This window comes from Trichosurus vulpecula, chromosome 3, assembly GCF_011100635.1.
Source record: "Trichosurus vulpecula isolate mTriVul1 chromosome 3, mTriVul1.pri, whole genome shotgun sequence".
Lineage (NCBI taxonomy): Eukaryota > Metazoa > Chordata > Mammalia > Diprotodontia > Phalangeridae > Trichosurus > Trichosurus vulpecula.
The window spans coordinates 427785303-427809867 of NC_050575.1; the positions used below are offsets into that span (position 1 = coordinate 427785303).

At 39.1% G+C, this 24565-nt stretch overlaps 1 protein-coding gene across 1 annotated transcript in view; it reads right to left on the bottom strand.

Annotated features, from left to right (window-relative positions):
* Positions 1–3878: 3878 nt before the first annotated feature.
* PPP2R2A (protein phosphatase 2 regulatory subunit Balpha) overlaps positions 3879–24565 on the bottom strand; it is a 102617-nt gene continuing 81930 nt past the window's right edge. Inside the window, exons 4-10 of the mRNA XM_036750477.1 lie at positions 21239–21404; positions 16038–16150; positions 13234–13411; positions 12655–12819; positions 10978–11147; positions 8852–8943; positions 3879–4885 (exon numbers count right to left, since the gene is read on the bottom strand). Of these exons, the coding sequence (XP_036606372.1) occupies positions 4606–4885; positions 8852–8943; positions 10978–11147; positions 12655–12819; positions 13234–13411; positions 16038–16150; positions 21239–21404 (1164 nt within the window). The 3' untranslated portion in view covers positions 3879–4605. The remainder of the gene's footprint in view (positions 4886–8851; positions 8944–10977; positions 11148–12654; positions 12820–13233; positions 13412–16037; positions 16151–21238; positions 21405–24565) is intronic.

A 24565-nucleotide genomic window follows, 5' to 3' on the forward strand; every position in this document is an offset into this window, starting at 1 on the left:
TGTGTAAGAGGGAAGCAGGTGGTACTCACAGGTTGGGTTTAGGGAAAGGGCCAGCTAGATGCCCTCTTCTGGATTCCACTGGGATGTCCTACCAGCCAGTCACTCTCCATGGTGGCCACTACCATGGGCTTGTCCACTGGGGGCTCCCCAAGCACTGGAGATGGCACCTTATTAATCACCTATGAGCAAAGAATACATTTTAAATGACAAGAAAGGGAACGTGACATTTGAACTTCCATTGGCACTGATGGACAACAAAGAAATGCTTTCTTAACGGAAATACGTCTTCTCCCTTGTCTCCTACTGTGTAATTTTCAGTCTCTCTTACATAGGTGATTGTCCAAGAAAATGTTTCACTGCCCCCTAGTGGGGGAATCCTCCAAGAATAAATAATTCTGTATGTGTAGGCAGACAGCTCAGGGTTTAGAAATAAACTACTCAAATTACATTATGAAATATCCAAACTGCAACAGAAAAATAAACCAGAAACAAAAACAATTTAGCCATATTGTTCCTTGACCTATTTACAGTTTGCAAAAGACTAGTCATTCAGTTTCCCTTGCTAGATCCAGTATTTAGAGCTGGAAGGGCCTCCCTCATGTTAGAGAGAACCAAGACCCAAGGAGGGCAACTTAGCCTCTCAAGGGCATACAAGAAGTAGAAGGGTAAGATTTTAATTAGGTCTGACTCTAAATCCAGTATTTTTTTCCACAGTACCAGACCATTACTTCTTTTTGTTATCAATTGCCCAACTTGACAAATTTTCAAAGCAGATTTAGGAATAAAGGAGTGAGCACACTCCCCACCCTGTTATTTGCAGCCAAGTCATACTATTTGTTTACCAAAATGGGGAAGAGTGAGTCTTCAAGATAGACTGGACAGCTTTTAACATACTTTCGGGCAGTTAACAGTAAGACACAAAAGCAGCTTAAATTCTGCTCCACCACTAATTCAGGGTCATAACCTAATAATAATGGATCTTTAGGAAAACATCCATTTTACTCAGGTTACAAGCTGGCTCACATTTGTAAACAATCTTTTCAAGCAAGGCCACCCAATGGACTGCCATGTTCCAATACTTCAGGCTTCTCAAGTTTTCCCCCTTAACACATTTGGCTACCTCACTGTACACAAAAGTAGGAAGGGAATAAAGATATGCTGAAATAGGGTTATACAAGCCACTCTGAAAAACGATGTATATTCAATTTGGTTAAACTAATTTATAAGTAGCAGCATGTAACTACGTGCAATTATTTTTGAGTGGGTAGCACACGTAAGATATTTCTGGAAAGCTCCATATAAATAAAATCTTGCTTTTAAACTCTCCAGAAAAACTCCTTTACTAGTAGTTTGATAGTGAATCATTAAGCAAATCATTAATCTTAACTACTTAGTATCTAATACGTGACCTGAAATCTTTTGCAATCTTTTTTTTTTTAACCTAACTAGCTAGAATTCATGAAGTGGTAAAGCCGGTAGGTTCTAACCACCTGCCTTCTCTAATTTTTGACTGATTTGTCACTTCATGTTGACAGGTGTGTGTCACTTAGCTATTTCAATTACGTGTAAATATCACTAAATTCATGCAGCCCATACACGTAGATTACTGATGTGGGCCCACATGTGGATTTCCCTAGCCCTATTTTTCATGTTTAGGGCTGTAAGGCAAGTATGCCTACAATGTTATCACTAAGTTTATTTTTAAAAAGCAAATGTTAAAACCACATTCTACCAAGACACACACATGCACACACAGAGAGGCAGTCTGTTGCTATGTGGAGGTAGAAAACACAGACAGGATGCTCTTTGGATTCCAAGGAAGATTTCTTGCATTGATTGTTTGAAAAGCTTACCAGAGAACCAGTGTAAGAAGTATTATCAACAGGCTGGTTCTGTGCAGATGCCAGAAGCTGATCAGAAATTGTATGTATGTACGCATGGATGTATATGTGTATACATTAGATATGTATGTACATGTATTTATGTAAATATGGAAAATATCCATTCTTCCTGCCAAGCCAAGGAAATATCAGGAGGAGGAAATGCAAGTCAAGTTTCCCCACCCCAACTCCCAAATAATTAAGGTGGGGATAGAAGGTAGCAGAACCAATTAGTGGTTAGAGAATGGGATACAAAGCAACTTGACAAGACTGTTTATTCTATGTATCACTTTTATTAATAAAAATATTAATCATGACCATATAAAATGAATGGCTGGGCTTATCATTTGTAACACCAACGAAATAAAAAATGAGTTTGTGAGAATACTGTTACAATGATTAGTCAATAGCAGTCCCTGATGGAGGAATATGATTGATTAGAGGTGGTTCAGTGAATCCGAGAATCTCTAACCCATAGGGTCATGACAGAATATCACCACAGCTAGTGACCAATCAAAGGAAAATTCCAAAGAGCTATTGAGTGGGCTTGTCTTAAGACATGAACCCGCGATTAAGGAAACCATCAGCCTTGCATAAAAATCTGGAAAGCTGCCCATTCAGCTTGAGCTTAAAATGTCCCTGATTAATGCCTGTAACATGATGGGGCAGACCCCAGCTTCCAATTCAAGTCTGAGGAGTAAATAACCTATTGGAGTTAACTAATGTACCTAAGATATTCAATTACATTAGTCAAAAGTGCCCCCACCATCTTAGATTCTAATTATTAGAAAGAAATTCAGTTTTTAAAAATACAAATGCAGAATTCTTAAGTTCAAAGATACAGGAGCATTAAATGTTACATAAAAGTATTTGTGCGTGCTCACAATCAGGCATGTAAAATTTACAAGACATATTTTAATAAAAGTGTAGGGGAATTAAATTAAGGTGGAATGTTAAATAGGCAACTGTTTATAATCAAATCTTCATAATTGAAAGATTAAAAAAATAAAATGATGACTTATGGATACATATAGAAGCACTTACAATTCTCGCTACAAGTCAAGGTCAAGAGTTACATTCCTCTTAACCAAAATATACCAAGTTTTCTACCAATTTAAATGCCCCGCCCCCCCATTATGTAGTTAAAATATAAAGTCCATATTTCTTAATTAAAGCTTCTGGCAGACCAGAGACGTTATGTTCTACACACTAATAACAAAAAGCAAAGGCGGCACTGTTCATCTTTGGATAAATCATTTGCTTATGAAAATGTGTCATCTAGTGACAACCACCAACGTTTATTTCATGGGGCTCCATGACTTCGTGAAGCACTTCCTGGTAAGTTTTACCTTTTAAGTCTGTCTCTAATTGCAACAGCTTTGGAAAGCCAAAGGAAAATTTGAGAAACATTCATGGTAAACTACATCTTCGTTCATTACTGATAGCAATAAAATACAAGAGAAAAATACCAGGTATATTCGATGCAGTGTAAATTTTCTTATCTATATAAAAATCACTTGATATTTCATACTACATTATATAGTTGAACAACAAGGAAAATTTAACAATATTTTTAAAGATGAACACTGTCAGTGACTTTCTATTTAGTAGCAAGGCATTAAATAAAATTGGGATGAGATTGTGCGATGTCAAGAGTCCCATAAAATGGATTGAAGTTCCATAAATCTGATTCCCAGATACAACAGCAGGATTTTGAGAAGAGATAAAGGGCTATACACGTGCCCATCCTCTTTTCTCTCTATGGCAAGATCTGCTAGCATTTTGAGGTCTGTGGAATGAGGGTGTTCAGTTTCTTCAAAGCATTTTTCTAAAGGACTGGTAACTCCTCCTTCCATACGTAAAGAACACTGGTTAAAGTAATTACCACAAAAGAGGGAAAAACATTCAGGAAAATGACCACTTTTATCTCAATGCATCTACTGTAAAACATAAAATATTGGTATAAAGAGGTAGATTACAAAGAAAAAAACCAGATTCTCCATTCTTTGTCACTTTTATTCAGTAGTTTTTTTTGTTTTTTTTTTCTCTCTCTCTTATTTTGTTTTTGGTGCCAGACACGGCAAGGAGTGATTACAGTCCAACTGTCATTAAAACATTTGTTCGCAACATAAACCCCCTTTACCATTGACCCCAAACTGACCCATTTCATGTGCTTTATTTCTTTTTCTTTCTTTTTGAATACACCACCACCAGGGCTGGGTGGAGGGGAAGTGGGTAAGAGAGGTGATGGGGAGGAGTCCAGGAGGCCAGAGGAGGAGGAATGCTACAAGCCACAGTAAGAATGAGCTGTATTTAATAAAAAAGGGCCACAAATGATACAGTAATGAGGTTACACAATTAAATCCCATAGCATGACTGAAGGCTTTCACTGTGTTTGACGTCATCACAATGGAAGGCATAAAAAGTGGAGTAAACCAATGTTGATACAGTCCAATCTAGTCCATTAGGCAAGATGGTGCAAGTAGTCATTTAAATTAAAAGTGCCCTACCCTTACCTAAATGGCTAGCAGACATGGAGAACACCACAGTGAATCATCAACAGCGCTTTCTCCATGTAGCTATAAAAATGTGTTGTCACATGGCACATTTTTAAACACTGGAAAGGGGTGCCACAATGGACCTCTCTCTCTCTCTTACAGGTACAAATGCTAGATTCAACTATCTCAACTATGCAAGAAGTGGACTCCTGCTAGGAATGCCAACCCTAATTCACTTTGTCTTGAAATATATACAGGTTGTTTGTAGTAGCTACAGCAATGATATTTTCCTTAGGGTGCCAAGCTGTGTGAAGGATTTTCTTGTTGAAGTCTAGGCTGTCGACACTTATTTCATCTTTCTTTCGTTTGCCACTTGCACAGACTTTGCGTGGCTTCAAAACAGTGCGTGGCTTATTGTTTTCCCGGGATGCTTCCAGGGTGATATCTCGTTTTGTATTTCTGTCAAACATTCTGAAGAAATTATTGTAAGATCCCGTCATGACAACACTAGAAAACCAAGAAGGGAAAAAAAGTCAGTTATTGAATATAAAAATGATTTTCTAGCAGGAAACTGGGGTGGGTGGGTGGAGAGGTACAAATTCATTTCCTTCTGGATCAGAATCCAACCTGTGGTCTAACATATGCAATCTAGATGATTTCCAGACTGCTGTAGTGTGTGCTAACTGCTCCCGCTCCACGCCCTGCCCCCCCAATTCATCAACAACAGGCGGCAACTTGGTGTTGACCCAAATTTGGCTAAGATGGCCTTTGGAGAACACACACACACACACACACACACACCCTTGCTTGTGAACACATGATGTTACTGAGTCCACTGATAAATGAAAAAGCTCATAGAATCTTCCATCACTCTTGCTCATGTAGCATGGCCTTCAAGACCCCGGGGTTACCTCCAGGCCATAAGGGATGCATTTTAGGACATTGAGTAAATAATTCTTCATCAGCATCATATAGTCTTTACTAAGTTTCTCCTAGAAGGCTGAACTGGTCACCTCAACTAGAGAACAACTATATGTATTGTAGCTCCATTATTCAAAATGGCCACTTTTGGTGGTGACAATAGAGTGTTTCTCAGAGGCACTCTGTTATCTTCTATGAAATCAATCAAGAAGCCCCTTTAAGTGTCACTATGTGCTAGGCCCTGTGCCTAATGTAGAAAGACAAAAATAAGGCCATCTTGACCCAAGGAGCTCATATTCTCCTTGAGAAAGAGCACGGACCCCTAAGTACATCTAAAATAAATACCAACTAAGTATGGGAATTTCACAGTAGGGGGAAGACACTAAGCAAGCTGAAGAATTGGGAAAGGTAGATAGTGACACTTAAGAGCTGAGCTTAAGACGGAAGCTAGGGATTCCTCCACAGAAGAAGTGGAGTGAGAGCACTCCAGCCATAGGGGACAATCTGGGCAAAGGAATGGGCACAAAAATGATGATGATCTTAAACATTACGATCCAAAACTGAACTGATTCTTCTTCCCCCAATACCCTCCCCCCAGCTGTTCTTACCTCCCTCCCCATACCCAATGTGCTGCCAAGTCTTGCCCATTTTTACCACTGTAGAAACCAATACTGCCAACACTCCCAATGCAGGCTCCCAGACTGCTGCAGCAGCCTCCTGGGGGGTGTTTGCCTTCCTGAGCCTCGCCCCCTCCAGTCCAACTTTCATTGAGTCACCAAAGTGATATTGCTAAAGCATAGGCCCAACCACGTCAGTTCCCTCACCCACTCGATATATGCCAGTGTCTCCCTATTATCTCAACGAGCAAACATGAAACTATTTGGCTTCCAAAGTCTTTCCTAAGCTAGACCTCTCCTCCTCTTCAGTCTTCTTACATCATACAACGCCCCTCAGCCTCCCACCAACTCTTCAATCCAGTGACACTTTATCTCCTGAGTCTCTGCCTTTTCACTGGCTCTGCCCCATGCCTGGAATGCTCTCCCCTCGCCCCTTTCCTTCAAGTCCCTGCTAAAATCCCACCTTCTGCAGGTGGTGTTTGCTGATTCCCTTTCATTCTAGTGTCTTCCCTCTGTTGGTTATTACTAGTATTACTAGTTGTTTGTACATAGTTTTTTTCATATTGTCTCTCCCACCAGCTGTGAGTTCCTTGAGAGCAGGGACTATTATTTTGTTTTTATTTCTTGCCTTTCTTTGAATGTCTAACACTTAGCGCAATGCCAGGAACATAAGAGGAACTTAATAAACATCTACTGACAAGATGGAATGTTTAAGGTAAAGCAAAAAGGCCACTTTGTCTGAACTATAGAATAAGTGATGAGAAATAGCATATAATAAGCCTAAAAAAGTAAGCTGCAGCTAAGCTGTAAAAGAGCTTCAAAAGTGAAACAAACTGGAAGAGGGAATGCAGGAGGGCAGGTGTACTTAAGCCCACTGGGAGCGCTGTGAAGTGCTACACTCCCCAAATCACCAAACATGTATATCCTTTGACCTAGAGATACCACTTCTAGGTATATACCCTGAAGAGATCAAAGAGAAGGGGCAAGGACCGACACAGAAAACCCTTCAGAGTAATATTCTTTGTTATTGCAAAGAATTGGAAAGTAAGGGAGTGGCTGAAAGGAAGTGGATAATGGCTAAACAAATGACTGTATATGAATGGAATCATCAGAAATGATGAGGACGGATTCAGAGAAACCTAGGAAGACTTGTAGGAAGTGATGCAGGGTGAAATGAGCAGAACCAAGAGAACAATTTACACAACCAGTATACCGTGAAGAATGTGTACAATGCCAGGACCAGCCACAGTTCCAGAGATCTACACTGAAGCACACTTTCTACCTCTTTTCCAGAGACATAATCAACTAAAGATACAGAGTAAAACATACATTTTCAGATAGGGCCAATGTGTGGATATTTTGCTTAACTGCTAAAAGGGTAGTGGTCACCTCAATGGAAAGAAGGGCAGATTCCAAACACTGTTTTCCATGTAGTTCTCAATAAAACCTGGGAAAAGTTCACTATAAAGTAGGTGTGGGAAATTAGATGATAAAAACAAGTAAGAGCAGCCACTGTGGGAAGCCAGTTCATGAAGACTGAGGAAGTAAAAGTAAGGTGGCAGGAGCAGCTCCTTCCCCACTGCTAGGTCCCTGACTGTGAGCTGCACCATCCCAGTAGCCAGGCAGTCCTGGGAGAAGCCTCAATCTCCTGTCCTGGAAGATGAGAATAATTCCTCCGGTACTTTGACCTCCCACAGCTGCTGTGGGGACCCAGTCAGAGAGCACAAGGATGGGGCAGGAAGAGCAAAATACTACAATCTTATTAAAATATTTTGATTGGCACTCTCTCTTAGTCAACATGGCCTCCCAAGGGCAAAAGTGCTAAAGACTTTTTTGAGGGGAAGGGGCGCGAGGCAATCAGGGTTAAGTGACTTGCCCAGGGTCACACAGCTAGTAAGTGTTAAGTGTCTGAGGCTGGATTTGAGCCCAGGTCCTCCTGACTCCAGGGCCGGTGCTCTATCCACTGTGCCACCTAGCTGCCCCCCTTTTTCTTTATTATTATTATTATTATTATTTTTCTTTTACTACAGACTCTTGCAGCCAGCTAGCCACAAGGCACTGATGCCACCTTTTCCCTCCTTGGACTGAGTTAATAAGGCACCATTCTGCTTAATGCTGACTGAGTATCAAAGCCTATTAGGAAACGAGATAAAAGAGAGAAGTGACCTTTTCGTGGTCACAGGTTGGAAAAGAGAAGTCTGGGGAGGAGGTTTCACTTTAATGTTATCAGGTTCTAGAGCTGGAAGGATAACTTATTGCCCAGGCCACCTCATCCCACAGCCAAATTCTGGACATCTAGCATGCTCACACAGCACTGTTTCTAATTTGCATTAGGTGTCTGCCAACCCTTCCAGGACCACATGTCAGCTATGATTACAAATTTACTACAGGAACTTGAATGGTCTCAAAATTAGCCCTTCCTCTAGAAAAACAAGTCAAAAGGAATGGGTAATTACTGAAATAAAGGTACAGTTTTGTTCTAGTTAAGTGGCCACAATTTAATCCACATATTTGATAATCTGGCATGTGAAGAAGCGTTCTGGTTTTTTAAAAACAGATAATTCCAAACTTTCATACCTAAAATATTTTATTCTACTATTTATGTTGAAGGGCATAAATGAGTCATTTGATGGGATCCTAGAATGAGAAAAGAAATAGGTTTTTAAATAATAGCCATCCATCTAAAGGGTAGTTGTCACCCAGGCCAGAACATTTCAGAATTCACTGAACAACAGGGGAGCCCCTGGGAATGAAAATTAAAAACTCACGTCAATCTTACATCCAAATAAATGAGTCCTAATGTTATGAATATTGAAACCATAGCACACACAGTGAGTACCTCCCCCAAACTGAATGGGATTCCTCATCTCTGACTTGGCCTGTCCCCAAGTAATGGTCACAGTTTCATGGACCATTTGAATTACAGCTAAATTACCTGTCTGCTCCATTCCAACAACACTCAAACTTGTCAAAAATGCAGTCATTCTCATACAGCGAGCAAAGCTTACTTCTGAGGTATTCGTGCACCTGGAAGGGAGTGAGAGAAACAAAACGGTTACATCAGCTGACACTCTATAGCTTGCTTGTAGAAGTTGAGAAAGTCGCTGAAGTTTATACCTAAAACAGGAAGATCCAGAAATTTTACCAGGACAATATTCCAGCATTACACTTATGAACCACAGCTCCCCCTCAAATAAAATTGCTTATCACTGGAAGAAGAGACAATAAGTCAATCCACCTTTGACAGCCCCAGATCAAAGAATGTTGTGTTGTGATAATGACAGCAACAGCATCATCCCTCTGTTCCTTGTGCACACAAGGAAGGGAGTTGGGGGAGTGGGGTCTCAGAACTTGATTTTCTTAATATAATAATAACTGTATTTTCATCGAATTGGTTTCCTTTGTTATTTTATTTTATAATTTAAAAACATGAGTCATTAGACCAAAAAAGTTAAAGAAACTTGACCTAATTTAAAAATGAAAAGAAGGAAGCAACAAAGAACCTTTTCCCCAATAAGTTACTAGTACCCTAAAACCCTTCACAGCTCTCCATTATACAAAGATTTATTTTGCTGTACGGGAAAAATCAAAACGATCTACTTGTTTTACTGAAAGCAAATCTTGAAAGACTGTGGAGGAACAGAATGGGCACTTCTGCATTTCCTAGGATCCTGGAGCTCCTAAATGCACATTACCAAGGAGCTGTGCTGGAATGAGGCGATTCAGAATGTATGTGCATATCTCTCACATAGTAAAGTTCACTAACCTCATCAATAGACAATCTTACTAATCAGATAAAATAAGACTCTTCTGGGGGCCTGAATTATTCTATTTGGCTTGTGTTTCCATAGCAGAAAAGAAGATAATTTATAATTAATTTTATCAATATAAACAATTAAGACTTTCCTTGTATATATGCAATTTCAGACACTTGTAGCCAGGACACCCAACCCACAAGCACGGTACTATTTATGAATTCTGCATTGCTCCAGCAGTGTCCTCTGCCCTGGGGGCCTGACCAAGGCTGATGGAGGCCTTCGTTCGGTAACTCCTCTAGAGCCATTAAAGTTAAGGGAGGGCTTCTCGTAGAAGTTCTACATAAATGGTAGTAGCCAAGGAAAGAGGAGAATCTATGACAAAATGAAACGGGGTGAGCACCCTTTTAAAAAACATGCTATGGGCGCTGATCTTTTCCTTTGGGGTTAAAAGCCAGAGGATGAAACATGAGCCTGCCAAACTCCAGCTGCATTGCTAACCATTACAGTAATAGGGGTGGGGGCTTGTTCCTGTTTCCTCACAGCCTCTAGGACATCTCACCCAGGACACCCTACACATGTTACTCTCCCTCACATCAGACCCAATGGGAGCTGCACTGTGCATCGGCTGCTCCACTAATATCCCTCTCAGGATAAACTCATCACCTCTAATCCTACCACCACCCTTCTAACTCCATCTAAGACTGACCCCCCTCTGATTGGAGGGCTGAAGGGTGGAGCACCAAACTCCTCCCAGCCACTCAGCATCTGCTATACCACCTGGTTTCAATTGTATGGAAAGAGATGGCTGGTGCTGGGTACCTCTGGTCTGTTCCTCACCCTTTTTTTTGTGTTAAAAACTACCTGGCAGCAGGGACTGTCTTTCTTTTTACTAATTATACCCCCAGAGCTTAGCACAGTGCCTAGTACATAGTAGGAACTTGAAAAATGTTTATTGGATTGAACCCTGAGCATTTACAGGCTCCTCTGGTCCACCAATCCCACATAATTACACCCCCACCTCTGGCCTACCATTACTTACATTAGCTAAAAGAGGCAGCTAATACTTGACTGCATGGCCTAGCAGATGACTATAATAAAATGTCAAGTACCAAAGAGAGCAGGGTCCTGTGGAAGTACATGAAAATTCAATGCAAACTCAGCCATGGCTGCCTAGTCAAGGACACACAACACAATTATCATAATCTCTGAGAATACTCAGTATAAAACCCTACTGTACAGACACAAAAGTACACACACATACAGGCACATATGATGTTCAAAGATTTTAAAAAACTGTAAATACCTGGTAGGTTTCCACAGGTCTGTTTTCCATGTTTAAATCCCATATTTTTACTGACAGGTAATCTCTAGTCATCATATATCGACCACTATGGCTGAATTTTACATCAGAAATAGAGGAAATGATTTCAGAGAAAAAGGACCTGTTACTGGGATCTTCGGGTTCCTCAAACACTTAAAAAAACAAAACAAAAAAGGGCAAGATAAAGAAAATTCAGACAGAGAAAATATCATAACAACTGCTCATCAATACGTATACAAAAAAGAAGAATGTGTTGTTTAAGTGTAAAGATTTGAATCTGCCCATCTTCATGAAGCCTCCTCCTTTTCCCAGAAGATTTAAGTTTTCTACACCAGTTGGTTTGAAAACTTAGAGCAGAGTCTTATGTGAGCCTGGAAGTAGCCAGATGGCCTCTGGAGTCTCATCCAGCTCTCCAAGTGATTCCCTGAATTTCATCAATATTCTGGCTCTCTGCTTTCTTAGCACCACGTGAATAAATTAGTGCCATTTTATAGTAAATGTAATACTGTGTCACATCCAAGTGGTAAACAGTTATAAGAAGTGGTTTAGTCCAACAACTTTTTAAGACGGATTAATGAAATGTGCATATGCCTCGACAAATAAAAAGTCACAAATGAAAGAGATGTCTCTTCCATTCTAAGCTTAAACAGAAACATAAAACCAGATGGAGTGTTATGTGCCCTTAGAGATCACATAGTTCAACTTTCTCATATTCAAAAAGGGCAAAAGTCAAGGGAGCTATGTGCCTAGGATAAGGCCACCCAGAACTGTTACCAGAGGCCAAGGCGCTAACTTGTGGTACAATGCTCTGTTCCTGATGTCAGGCTCATTTAGCAAAGTTATCTCCTTCTAGTGCAGCAGCCAAGAGGAAATCAAAGGAAATGACACCATAGTAGGGATCGAAGAAAATTTAGCTTATCAATCTTAAAGCTTAATTTCTTGTAGTGGCTGAATGCTGTAATTACAAAACAGGTAATTGGAAATAATGGAAATGTCCTTTGTATTTTCAGATGATGAAATGTGTATTATCACTAACCACCTGAAAAACTGTTCAAGATTAGCAGCCACCAGAGAAATGCATATTAAAATAATCTCACACTTATCAAGCTAAAAAAGATTCTGAACAATGGACCAACATATTAAAAAGATTTTGGCAAAATGTGAGACTGGGAGAGTCACTTTTTATTATGTAATAAAAGTTACTAACTTCTTCACACCCACAGGACCAGAGATCCCACTACTGAAACTACATCCCAGGGAGGCTGACAGCAATAAAAAAATGAAAATTTCAGGTATTATTAATGACAACAAAAAGCTAGAAACAAAATATATGCCCAACTGTTAAGGAAGGGCTAAAAACATGACACACACAGGAAAAGTTCCAGTCAACAAGCATACATTAAACATCTATTATGTGCCAGTGGGAACCAAGATAAGGATTAGAGAACTCGGAGAAATGTAGGAAGGTAAATATTAAGTAATGTCAAGTGAAGAATGGAATGCTAAAAGAACAATGCACAATGACTATGACCCATGTGGATCAAGTCAAGAGAAAAGAAACAAGACTGGTCAAATACGACAGATGCCAGTCCCATCCTGTGGGACCTATCAATGAGTTAGTCATTGCCCCTAACGCTGCCTTTCAGCTCATTGACTCACATTTCGAATGCCGGTCACAGAGGGCAGATGCCCTCATATCACACAGTCGAATCGTCCCTTTACTGCTGCTGTAAACAAAGGTGTTGCAGCTGTTGGGATGGAACTCGGCTGCCGTGATCACCTCGGTCAGCTCTTCCATGTTGGCAGGCTTGATATCTACAATATCTGGTTAGTGTTTTATTAAAGAATTTCAGCTCAACAATATGCAGTCTTAATGTTCCATTGAAGCACCTTTCTTAGCTACTTAATTTCTAAACTATAGTTACAAACACAGGCTGTTTCTGCTTTCTTAACACAATTTTCAATTCTTAGTGAGGGATCACAAAAAAAGCCAAAATTTGGGGAAAAAACCCAGTTTTTTAAAATGTAAAGTTTTAAAAGCAATCCCCTCCAAAAGAAAAAAAGAGACCATTTAAAACCCCTTTATCTTTGTATAAGTCAGATACTTTGTAGTCTTTGTAATAAGTAGCAACTAGTCAGAAAATGGTGATTACAACAATATTCAAGAGAATTAGAAAAAAGAAATAAATCTCCTATTACCACATGATTTCCCATCAGAACCCAAACTGAAATGGATACTAAAACTTCTGTCCGTAATTTCAAGGTGCCAAAGATTAATCCGCAAATCATCTGCAGACAAATATGTTTCATAATCACTATTGATAGAGATAGAGTTGATGTGATATGTATGAGCATTGGCAAATATTCTCCTTGGACTCGCCTCAACCATCAGATCCATGGGCCTAAACACTGGCACCTGTCAATTAGATAAATGGAAAATATTAGTATTTATACAGGAAAAAACATTTCAAGACTTCACAGTAATATTCCCTTTACATTAGCCTTGTAATGAAGACAAAATTAAAGTTCTTATTTACTGTCTTCTAAGCACTTGATATGTTTACATTTAAAAGCAAGAGAAGAGGATTCAATAAAGATAAGAAATCTAGATAATTTATTTAATCCACATTAGTGATACCGCAGAGATTATTTCCATAATTTATAGCCAGTTTTAAATCTGCTGCATGACAGATCCATGCCCTAACAAATACTTCTAGTCTAGATAAATTAAATGAAGAAACAAACACATGAGAGCCCCATAGGCCCCCAGCCCTTCATTAGAGAGGAGGCACTAATGGCTTCCAAGGATGTGAGAATGGCTTTGTCAAAATCACCCACATCAGCCCAAAGGTACAGATCTGGGCCTAGAACTCAGCAGTCCTAACAAAAGAAATTGTTACTGCCATGCGTACAGTCAAAAGGACAACACTATCCAAATTAACTTGTAGCTTTAATGCTGTACCAATCAAATTAACAAGGAAATACTACATAGAATTAAAAAAATTAAAATTAAAAATTAAATTCATATAGAGGAAGAAAAAGTTTAAAATGTGAAGGGAAACAATTTTTAGAAGGAAATAAGGGGGCAATGCCACATCCCCAATCCTATTACAAAGCAATAATTATTCATGTGCTTTGGTAACAGACTGAAAAAGAGCTGATCACTAGTAGAGACTAGATAGGGCAGCTAGGTGGTACAGTGGGTAGCGCACAGGGCCTGGAGTCAGGAAGACTCATCTTCATGAATTCAAGTTTGGCCACAGACACTTAATAAGCTGTGTGACCCTGGGCAAGTCACTTAACTGTTTACCTCAATTTTCCTCATCTACAAATGACCTGGAGAAGAAAACGGCAAACCACTCCAGCATCTCTGCCAAGAAAACCCTAAATAGGGCCATGAAGAAATCAGACAAAACTGAAATGACTGAACAACAAGAGATTAGAGAAGTAAAACATTAAAGCAAGACCATATAGCAGTCTAATCTTTGGTAAATCAGGAAGACAAACTACTGTGGACCTTCTTATTCAAAAGAAAGTGCTGGAAAAAATTAGCAATTCAGTGGAAAGTGGGTTCAGACTAATCTCTTATACCACATACCATAATACAACCTAAATGTCCAAATTATTTAAAGGTCACATCACACACATACATCAATGGTGTGGTGTGGATAAAATAAAAACTCCTAAAACTGCACACAATAAAGATATTACAAGGTAAAGGAGATTACAGACAATGAAAATTTTTTTAGCTTTATGTTTCTTCTACAAGAAGGTTGATGAAAGCCTATACTCTCCCCCAAATATCTATATGAATACTCATTGCAGTACTACATATAGTTTAAAAAGAAAGTTAGGGGAAAAAAAACCCGTGCCCAACAATTCAGGAATGTCCAAACAGTGACACAGGAACGCAATGAAATACAAGAGTGAAGTATTCAAAGAAATCTAGGAAGACTTGTGCTAATAAATTCCAATCAAAGAAAGCTGAGCCAAAACAGTAACATACAACTTCAATCACATAAATGAGAATAACAGTTAAAAATAAAACACACTGGATACATTCAGCAGTAACTTGTTAAAGTGCACACCCCTGCCTAGTGTTCCTTTTAAGGAATAACAAATTACAGAAGGGGAATTCAATCTTTTGTTGTTTTGCTTAATTAGGGAATGGATTTCTGAGTGGTTTCTCCAAATTTATTTGTATTTGTCTGCTGTGTCAAAAATAAAACTTTAGCCATGAGGAGAAAATAGTGTCTCTGGTTCTTAGTTTAACAAACAGGTACAAAAACCATAAAATCCTATTTATCTAGTAAGACGTCCAAAAGGCCTTTATTCTCCTACCCCTAACCGGGGGAGAAAAGGAGGAAAAACAAAATCCCTAGAAACAGTTAAGCAAAATCAATTCCCACATTGACTATATCCACATTCTGCTACAAATCCACCCTCTCTATCAGGAGGTAGGCAGCATGTTTCATCACGTGGTCCCTGACGATCACTGTTGGTCACTGTTCCCAGGCTTCTCTGAGCTCCTATCCTTTCAACATTTCTTAGGACACAATAGTAATCTATGACATTCATAAAAGATAACTTGTTCAGCCATTTCCCCAATTGACGGGTACCTCCTTAGTTTCCAATTCTGTGCCACCACAAAACAAGCTGCTACAAGTAATTCTGTACATGTGGGTTCTTTTCCTCTTTCTGTTAAAATCTTTGGCTATATGCATAGTGGTGCTGTCACAGGGTATGCACATTTTAGTGCTAGGGGTTAGAGTCCTACATTGTTTTCCATAATAGCTGAACCAATTCAGAGCTCCAACCATACCGCATCAATTGCCTGTTTCCACACAGGCCCTCCAACATTTGTCACTGGTGAACCTAATGTGGATGAAGTAGAATCCAGAAGTGTTTGTTATCTGTATATCTCTATTAGAGATCTGGAACATCCCCTCTCCCCATTTTGGAGCTGTGGAACATCCCAATCTTGAGAATCATTATCTGGCTGATAACTAAGATCTGTAATATGCCATCTAAAAGATACTCACCCGTAGTGTGGTGACTGTTGTAGGATCCCTATAGCGACCGTCTTCTTCCTTTAAGTTATAGCCCTCCGGTCTTTTGTCCCTTTCAGATATTTTCCATAACTTTATTGTTTTATCTGGGAATAAAACAAAAAAAAAAATCACTTTCCTCATAAAACCAAGTTTATGACTAACCAAGAACTGAAGACATTTTAAAATAAATGTCTGTGACACAGTATTTGATGCCCTACCTATCAGCACTCCCTTATCAATTCAAAACCACATGGGGTACTTAAAAACATTTTAAATTATCAACCAGGTGAATAATCTAAAACATTTAACTTGAATACATACAAGTATATACATTCCCACCCCCCTTCTCTCCCCAAACCACAGATATCATAACCAATAGGTAATAGCTAGACATCTCCCTGATCTCCCTTTCCTGGGAGCCAAGAATCAGAACCGGTTGGGCAGCATGCTCAACAATCCATGGGATGACTCATTTGCTTACCTTAGGCCAGTCACTTCAAGTTTGTCCTTTATTTGTTCTAATGCAATACAATTGGCAGTAGAAGGACGAAAAAGTGCTAGGACAAGGGAGTTACAGAATTTTAAAGGACATACTCAATATGCTAGAGATACGCTGCAGTTTTTTTAAACTTCACAATATTCCTACTTATGATGAAAAATGCTATCCACCTCCAGAGAAAGAACTGATGGAGTGAGTCTGAATGCAGATCGAAGCATACTATTGCTTTTTTATGGGGTTTTTTCATCTTTTCTTGCACAAAATGACTTACATGGAAATGTTTTATATGATTGCACATGTAAAACCTATATAAAACAGCTTGCCTTCTCAATAGGAGGGAGAGAATTTGGAACTCAACATTAAAAAAGAAGGTTAAAATAGTTTTTATATGTAATTGGAAAAGATAAACTACTAAAAAAATAAATTTCACAGTATTCCTAAGAGAAGCTTTTAAATAAGGAAAATGGGTTTTTTGACAATAATAAATAAAAACTGTGAAAAGTGCAGAGAGAATGACAAAGGCATATGGGCAGTGAAGCAGTGGGAGTAAGAACCACCCATGAAGAAGAGAAGCCTCTAATACAGTTGTGTTGAACACATATAAAAATGAAGGCCATATAAAAATGCCTGCAGTCACATAATTACTTCGAAAACCACATATAACATTATCAATGTTCAGCTGTATAGTTTTTTCTTAATTCCCAATCATTTGCATCCTCATGTTTGACTTCTCTGTTCCAATACATTCTGCTTTTGTTCACATCACCCCAAATGAATCAGAAATCACGGGCATTCCCTGCAAGGAGTCATCCCTGGTCAATACCAATACAACTTTTCAGTTCTTCTAAAAACTCCCTTCTGTTGTTTTTCTTCAGTCATTCACTCGTGTCCAACTCTCTGTGACACCATGGACCTTAGCACATGCTATCTCTTGAAGTCTGTTCTAGTTCATGTTCACTGTTCCCATGACACTCTCATCCTCTGCCATCCCCTCTTCCTTTTGCCTTCAATCTTTTCCCAACATCGGGGTCTTTTCCAATGAGTCCTATCTTCTCATTATAGGTCCAAAGAATTTAAGCAAGCTTCAGCATTTGACCTTCCAATGAATAGTCTGAATTAGTTTCTTTAATTATTGACCAATTTGATCTCCTCCTATTCAAGGGGCTCTCAAAAGTCTTCTCCAATACCACAATTCAAATGCACTGATTTCTATGGCACTCAGCTTTCCTTACATATAGTCCAAGTCTCCCAGTCATATATTGCTACTGGAAAACCCACAGCTTTGACTAAATGGATCTTCATCTCTGCTTTTTAGTATGCTGTCCAGATTTTCAATAGCTTTCCTTCCAAGGAGCACGCATCTTTTAATCTCATGGCTGCAGCTGCCATCTTCAGTGACCTCTGAGTCCAAGAATATAATATCTGACATTGCTTCCATTTCTTCTCCCTCCATTTTCCAGGAAATGATGGGACTAGTGGCCAAGATCTTAGTTGTTTTTTTTTTAAATGTTATGCTTCAAGCCAGCTTTTACATCCTCCTTTTTCATTCTCATCAAGACTCTTAACTCTTCTTCACTTTTTACCATCAGAGTAGAGTGGTAACATCTGCATATCTGAGATTGTTAAGCTCCCAGCAACCTTAATTCTGACTCTTGATTCATCCAGCCTGGCATTTTGCACGATGTACTCTGTACATAAATTAAATAAATAAGGTGACAACATACAGCCTTGTCATACTCCTTTTCCAATCTTACATCAGGTGTTCCATGTTCAGGTCTAACTGTTGCTTCTTGGCCTGCATACAGGTTCCTCAGGAGACAAGGAAGATGATCTAGTACTCCTGTCTCTTTGAGGACTTGCCAATTTTTGTTGTGACAAGTTTTGCTGTTGACACAGTCAAAGGCTTAATGTAATCAATGAAGCAGAAGTAGATATTTTTCTGGAACTCCCTTGCTTTGTCCATAATCCAGCAAAGTTGGTAATTTGGTCCTTAGTTCGGCCATTTCAAAAACCACCCTGCTCTCCCTGTACTTCTTAGTTCACATACTGCTGAAGACCCACTTGCAAAATCTTAAGCATAACCTTGCTGGTGTGCGAAATGAGCGCAATCCCTAACCCACCTTATTCTTTTCTAGATAATATGTAAATGACACTCATTTACCTACTGAGGCAATGCTAACTCTGTGTATGATGTCTGTATTTGCTAAGATTCATTCTGAAGAGAGAATCTATACCTCTAACTAGGAATGTTCAATATATGTTAGGAACTGACCTGAGGAACAGCAGATATACTCCAATCCTAACTCTTAACATTTCATTCAAAATCAATTTTCTTTTCTTTCTGTAAAGCTCTCCAAATTGCTGTGGCTCAGTCTCTCCACCTAGACAGCTAGTTCACAGTGCACAGAGTGCTGGGCCTGGAGTAGATAAGGCCTAAGTTCAAATCCAGCCTCAGAAATTTAATAGCAGTGGGACTCTGGGCAAGTCACTTAACCTCTACCTCAGTTTCCTCAAGTCTAACAGCACCTCCCTCACGGGGTTGTTACGAGAATCAAATGAGCCAGCGATGAGCACTCGGCACAGTGTCTGGCACACAGTCAGTGCTGGATGGATGTCTATTACTGTTTATTAACGTTGTCATTGTTATTGTCACCGTCATCATCATCCTCATCCCAAAGACTAATTTTGTGCATTTAGAATCATAAGACTTTAGCACAACTTCTGACTCTGCTGCTTATTACCCCTTATACAACTTATTTATTCTCTCTGGACCTCAGTTTCTTGATCTGTAAAATGAAGGGGCTGGTCTCAATGACCATTCAGGTCTTTCCAGATTTGTGTATTATGTTTCTTACTTGGGAATCTTCTTTTCCACAATTCCCTATCTCTACCAATAGTACCACCATATCAATGGCATGATTTAACACAAAGAGTAGCACCTACAAGTGTGTGTGTGTGGAGGGGGGGGGAGGGGGGGCGCCGTGGGCGTGGTTTTTAAATATAATTATTTAAAAACATAAAAACCATCTTAGCCTGTCAGCCACAAAAACAGGCAGTGAGCTGGATCTAGGCCCACCAGCCATGGTTTACCAATCCATGCTCTGGAGTAATAGCTCCATCATTTGGATAAATCACTTAAACCTCCATGTCTCAGTTCCTCCTCTATAAAAAAGTTTGGGGATCCTCAACATGATTCATGATTTCTCCTATATATATATATATACACATCTGACTTGGTTTTAAGACTTCTCAGCCACTCTGCTCACTTTCCCAGGACATATTATAATTGGCCAGCATCCCTACAAGTGAACACAGATGTGGTCTACGCAGAGCAGAATCTACTGTAAGGCCTATCCTGCCCTTGATTCTGGGCACCATACTTCCTTCCTACAGCCCAAGTTCCCCTAAGAATCTAGGACACTTGCTGACTCAGAGCACATGAATGACCTAGTCATTTCTTCCCCCATAGGGTATTTGTGTTCTTAGAGCTTTAAAAAAAGACCTAACTAAACCAAAGGAACGATACAGGACTGGATACTTCTCTCTACTAAATTAAATCTTATCTGATTTGGCCCAGTGTTTGGCTGTTTGATGTCTCTTTGGATTCTCAATCTGGTAACCAGCTAGAGCTCTTACAAAAGGGGCACAATTAGAAGAGCTTTCACTTGAAGATTTCAAATGAGAGAACACAGTCCTAATTCTGCTTCTATATCCTGCTCTTAGCTCAGAGATCTTGACAAGGGGGCCCCTCAAATACTTGAAGAGTTACTGTGTTCCCCACTAAGCTCCTTCTTGCACAGCCTAGACAACACCAATTGGTTCCCCTAATCCTCATATAGAATACATGGTCGCCAGTTCCTTTACTATCCTGACTGCCCTGTCCCAGACACTCTCTAGCTTTTCAATGTCCTTCTGGAAATGAGGTGAGAAACGGGGAAATGTGTCCTAATCCTATTTTCCCCTAATCCTAATGAAACCAGAATGCCCTGCCACTCTGGAATATCTTCCCCAGTAATGGCTAACTAGTAGTTTTTACATTTTTTGAAAGAAGGTCCCATAGAAATTTTGGAAACATTCCTCTTCCTCAACTTTCCCTGAACATGCTGAATAAAAGCTTTTATATTACACGCATAGGAACAATTTTCACAAATTGACTATTCAGGAAGATAGCAGTTCTCCCAAGGTCCAGAGTGAACTACTTTCTGTCCGGTATCTGGGCAGCCCACTGATACATACAAATGAACATTCTTAAATTGGGTGATCAAAATAGGGGCTGTCTACATATGACTCTCCAGCTATAGCAAACAATCATTTATTAAGCACATACTATGTGGCAGGCATTATTCTGGGCACTGAGTATACAGAATACTAAAGTAAGACAGTACCTGAAGGCAGGGACTGTGTCTTATGGATAAACTTCTACTATCATTTAAAAATTTAATTATCTTGAGGCTTTGTCTCAACTTAGCAAGAAGTGAAGGAATTTTTTAAAAAAGAAACAAGAGTCATGGAGAGAAAGTGAAAGCTCTTCTAAAAAAGTGTGTGCCAAGATCAAATTCCAAGGGCTTCCCTAGCCTCTATACCACACAAACAAGCATGGTTTCCAATCCTATGGTACTTAGCCCACAGTGAATATTTAACCAAGATCCCATCTTGTTTCTCCCAAAGTTATTATAAAAAATATTTTGCTTACCATTGGTGGATAATAAAAATTGAGCAGCATTTTTCTGAGGCAACCACCTAATCTTGTTGATCTTTTCTTCAATTTCTAAACTTTTCAAGTAGTCAAACTCAGGTTCATGGCTCTGGAAGGTGCTGTAAACATTGTATTCTCCTCTGCTATGCGTTTGGGTTTTGTTCTAAAATGTAAAGAAAGATATTCTGATGACTCTATTGAGAAAATTTTAGAATAATCTTCTTTGCAACAAGGTAAATTCAATATATTTTTTCAGTTATAAAAGACCTTTAAACAAGTTTAAACAAATAGTCAATACAGTTTCAAAACATGTTTACTGACCACAATATTGGGACAATAATGTTTTGTTTTTAAAGATCTATGAGGAAATTTTCACTCTAATGGAAATACTTTAATTACCTGAACTTCACCTTTTTGTCATTTAGCATTTCTAAAAATTATTCTGAAAAAAAGAAAAGAATACTTTTTGGAATTCCAAAATATTCTAGCTGGATGAAGACCTTGAATGTGTATCATTGCTTAGATTAGCAAAAATGAGGTTAGAAAGCCAATCCAGAAAAGACTAAATCTCAATAGTATTTTTCTGGTAATTTTACAATCAATTCCCCAACTATCTGATATGTGGTTTACTCTTATTCTTTTGTTCACTTTTCTATATGTCTGCCTTTAGACTACTGCACAACTGAAAAGGCTTCCTCACAACTGCTGAGAAATGTATCTGATCTGATTAGCACTGAGGAAGCAAATGCCTAGCAGCCAAGCTGAGGATTTCAAACTATCCACAGGCTTTCTTTCTTAATTGGTAACTGAGCTAATTCAGAGTACTAACTGTATATGCATCTTTGGCCTATTCAAAAGTATAAACAAAAGTATATTCAAAAGTATAAATAAAATTATTTTTTTCCATTATCAGCTAATTTAAAAAGGTACTTCACTAGTTACTGCAATGGACTGTTACAATATTGCTCAAATGAAAATGCTCCAACACAATGTTATTCAAAAGTCAGCTACTGATAAATGCGCAAATGGAGAAACTGAGTTAGACAGTAGTGAACACCCATGAAGCACAAATGGCACAGAAGAAAGTTCATCTTGAGCCTCACACACAGCCACCCTATTAAGCAGGTCTGTGAGTTATCTATCTGCTTGGAGATGTGAAAGGTCTTGCCCAGGATTGCTCAGCTACTAAATATTGAAGAGGGAGACTGACTGAAATCTAGCACTCTTGCCGCTAACCCATATTGTCTTTTTCCTTTTAGTTTCAAACACCACATATATACAAAAAGAAGCATTAACAAATAGTTTGATTATGTGAGTGCTGAAATGCAAAAGCACATCATAAAATCATTTTGTTTTTAAAATGTTATAGAGTTCATGTGGTATAACAGTGAGAGGACTGGTCGAGAAGACTTGAGCTCTGACCCTAGCTAGCAATGTGACCCTGATGAAATCATTTCACCTCTCTGGAAGGACTTGTGTACTCAGTCCAGCACTGGCTGTGATGTGTCCTGGTGGGCTCTATTTTGTTTTGAAACAATGAAGACTTCCCAACACCTAAGATACCCCCTTTTTAAACTGTACATTTAGAATGCAGGGGGGAAAAAGCAAAAAACTCTTAACTGTTAAAAAAAAAAGGGGGGGGGGAGATAGACCATATTCTTTAGCTGTGAAGGTCCAATACTAACAACATCTATGGTTTTGAACCAGAGCTTGGATGATTCTCCATGCCGATTTCTACAGTCAGTGTATGTTAATCATTTGGCTTTGCATTTTTCTTTCTGAATCAGTTTACAAGAAATCTTCCTATGTTTATCTGCATTCCTCATATACGTTATTCATTGATATACCACAATTTATTTCTATTCACAATTCCTCTAGGAGTGAATCAGTGTCTGCCTTGTCATTGTTATTAATGTCCCCCATATTTTAGCATGTTTACACATTTGATGGGTGTGAAGTGATGCCTTGGTGTCACTTTTGACAATGTTAGCCCAGCTACTGTTTGGCCTTAAAAACAGACCAACAGTGAGATTTTTAAGCATATAAATTCAAAATCAAAGTCTTAAGACTTTTAAAATCTTTAAGATTAAGGATAGATTAATAAAAGGCAATACAACTTAGCTAAAATCTTATCAAAGAGAATATAAATAAGATAAGTTAGTGACAACTTCACTTTTCTTTAACCACAAAATATTGTTTGTTTTTGGTAAGAATCTGCAATCACACAAAAGCTCTGTAAAAATCTTAAATAGTAATTCTGCCAAATGGCCACTAGGTGGTACTAGTAAAAACAGCATATTGTATCTTTTTTCCTAGTGGGCTTGCAAAGAAAACAAATTCATTAACAAAATTAACTTGCTAGGTGTATTTCCATACTTCACTTAGCAGCCAAGGAGAGGACAGTCAAGCCAAGTGTGAGTGAAGATAAAGGCAGGGCAATCAGTGGCAGAATGGACCGCACCTGAAAGCCAGAAAAAACTTGGGTTCCCATTCTGCTTTCTAAGCCCTGGGTAATCACTTCACATCTCTGAGACTTGGGCAACTAATAGCACATTGATTCTCACAAGGACATGAATTCACAGACATCACTTCTCCTACTTGGGAATTTCCCTATCTTGCCAAGTTTCCTCTTCCTAGACACCCACCCAGAAAGGAGGCTAAGGTCATACAGGTGGCATTTTCCAGGCACGGAACAGCAGCAGCTGTTCAACAGCTTTCACCTAGACACACCGTATCTACTAGAGACCATTGGGCAAAGCAAGAGGTACATCAGATGCACAAAAGGCAAAAATCTTAAAACTACAGGAGAATGAGGAGTGTGGGAGAACATCAATGTTATAAACCCATGAGAAAGGACAAATGGTGGGTGGTGCCTTCAACACAAAACAGACAAGTTTGGAAGAGGCTGAGTTTGAGGGTAAAGACAATGGGTTCAGTTTTGGACTTTCTGAGGGTCTTGGAGAATCTTGGGGAAACTCTCACTGTTAGGAGACAGGATATGGATAATGAGTAAGCAAAGGAGAACGAGGAGGGCCAAGAGTAGTGGAACAAAAACCCAGAAAGGAGAGATTGAAGGACAGTGTTCAAACAACAGAGTGGTTGAGAAGGATGAAGGCTGAGAAAAGACCATCAGATTTGTACAGTGGAAAGAACAGTGGACAAGGTGTCAGCAAAGATCTGGTTTCAAATCTTGTCTTACACCTCCTTCATTAGCTGTGTGACCATGAATCAAGTAAACTTCACCTCTCTTAAGCACCTTGTTTACTCACCCATAAAACAGATTGTTGCAAGGATCAAATGAGATAACATATGTAAAACCCTTAA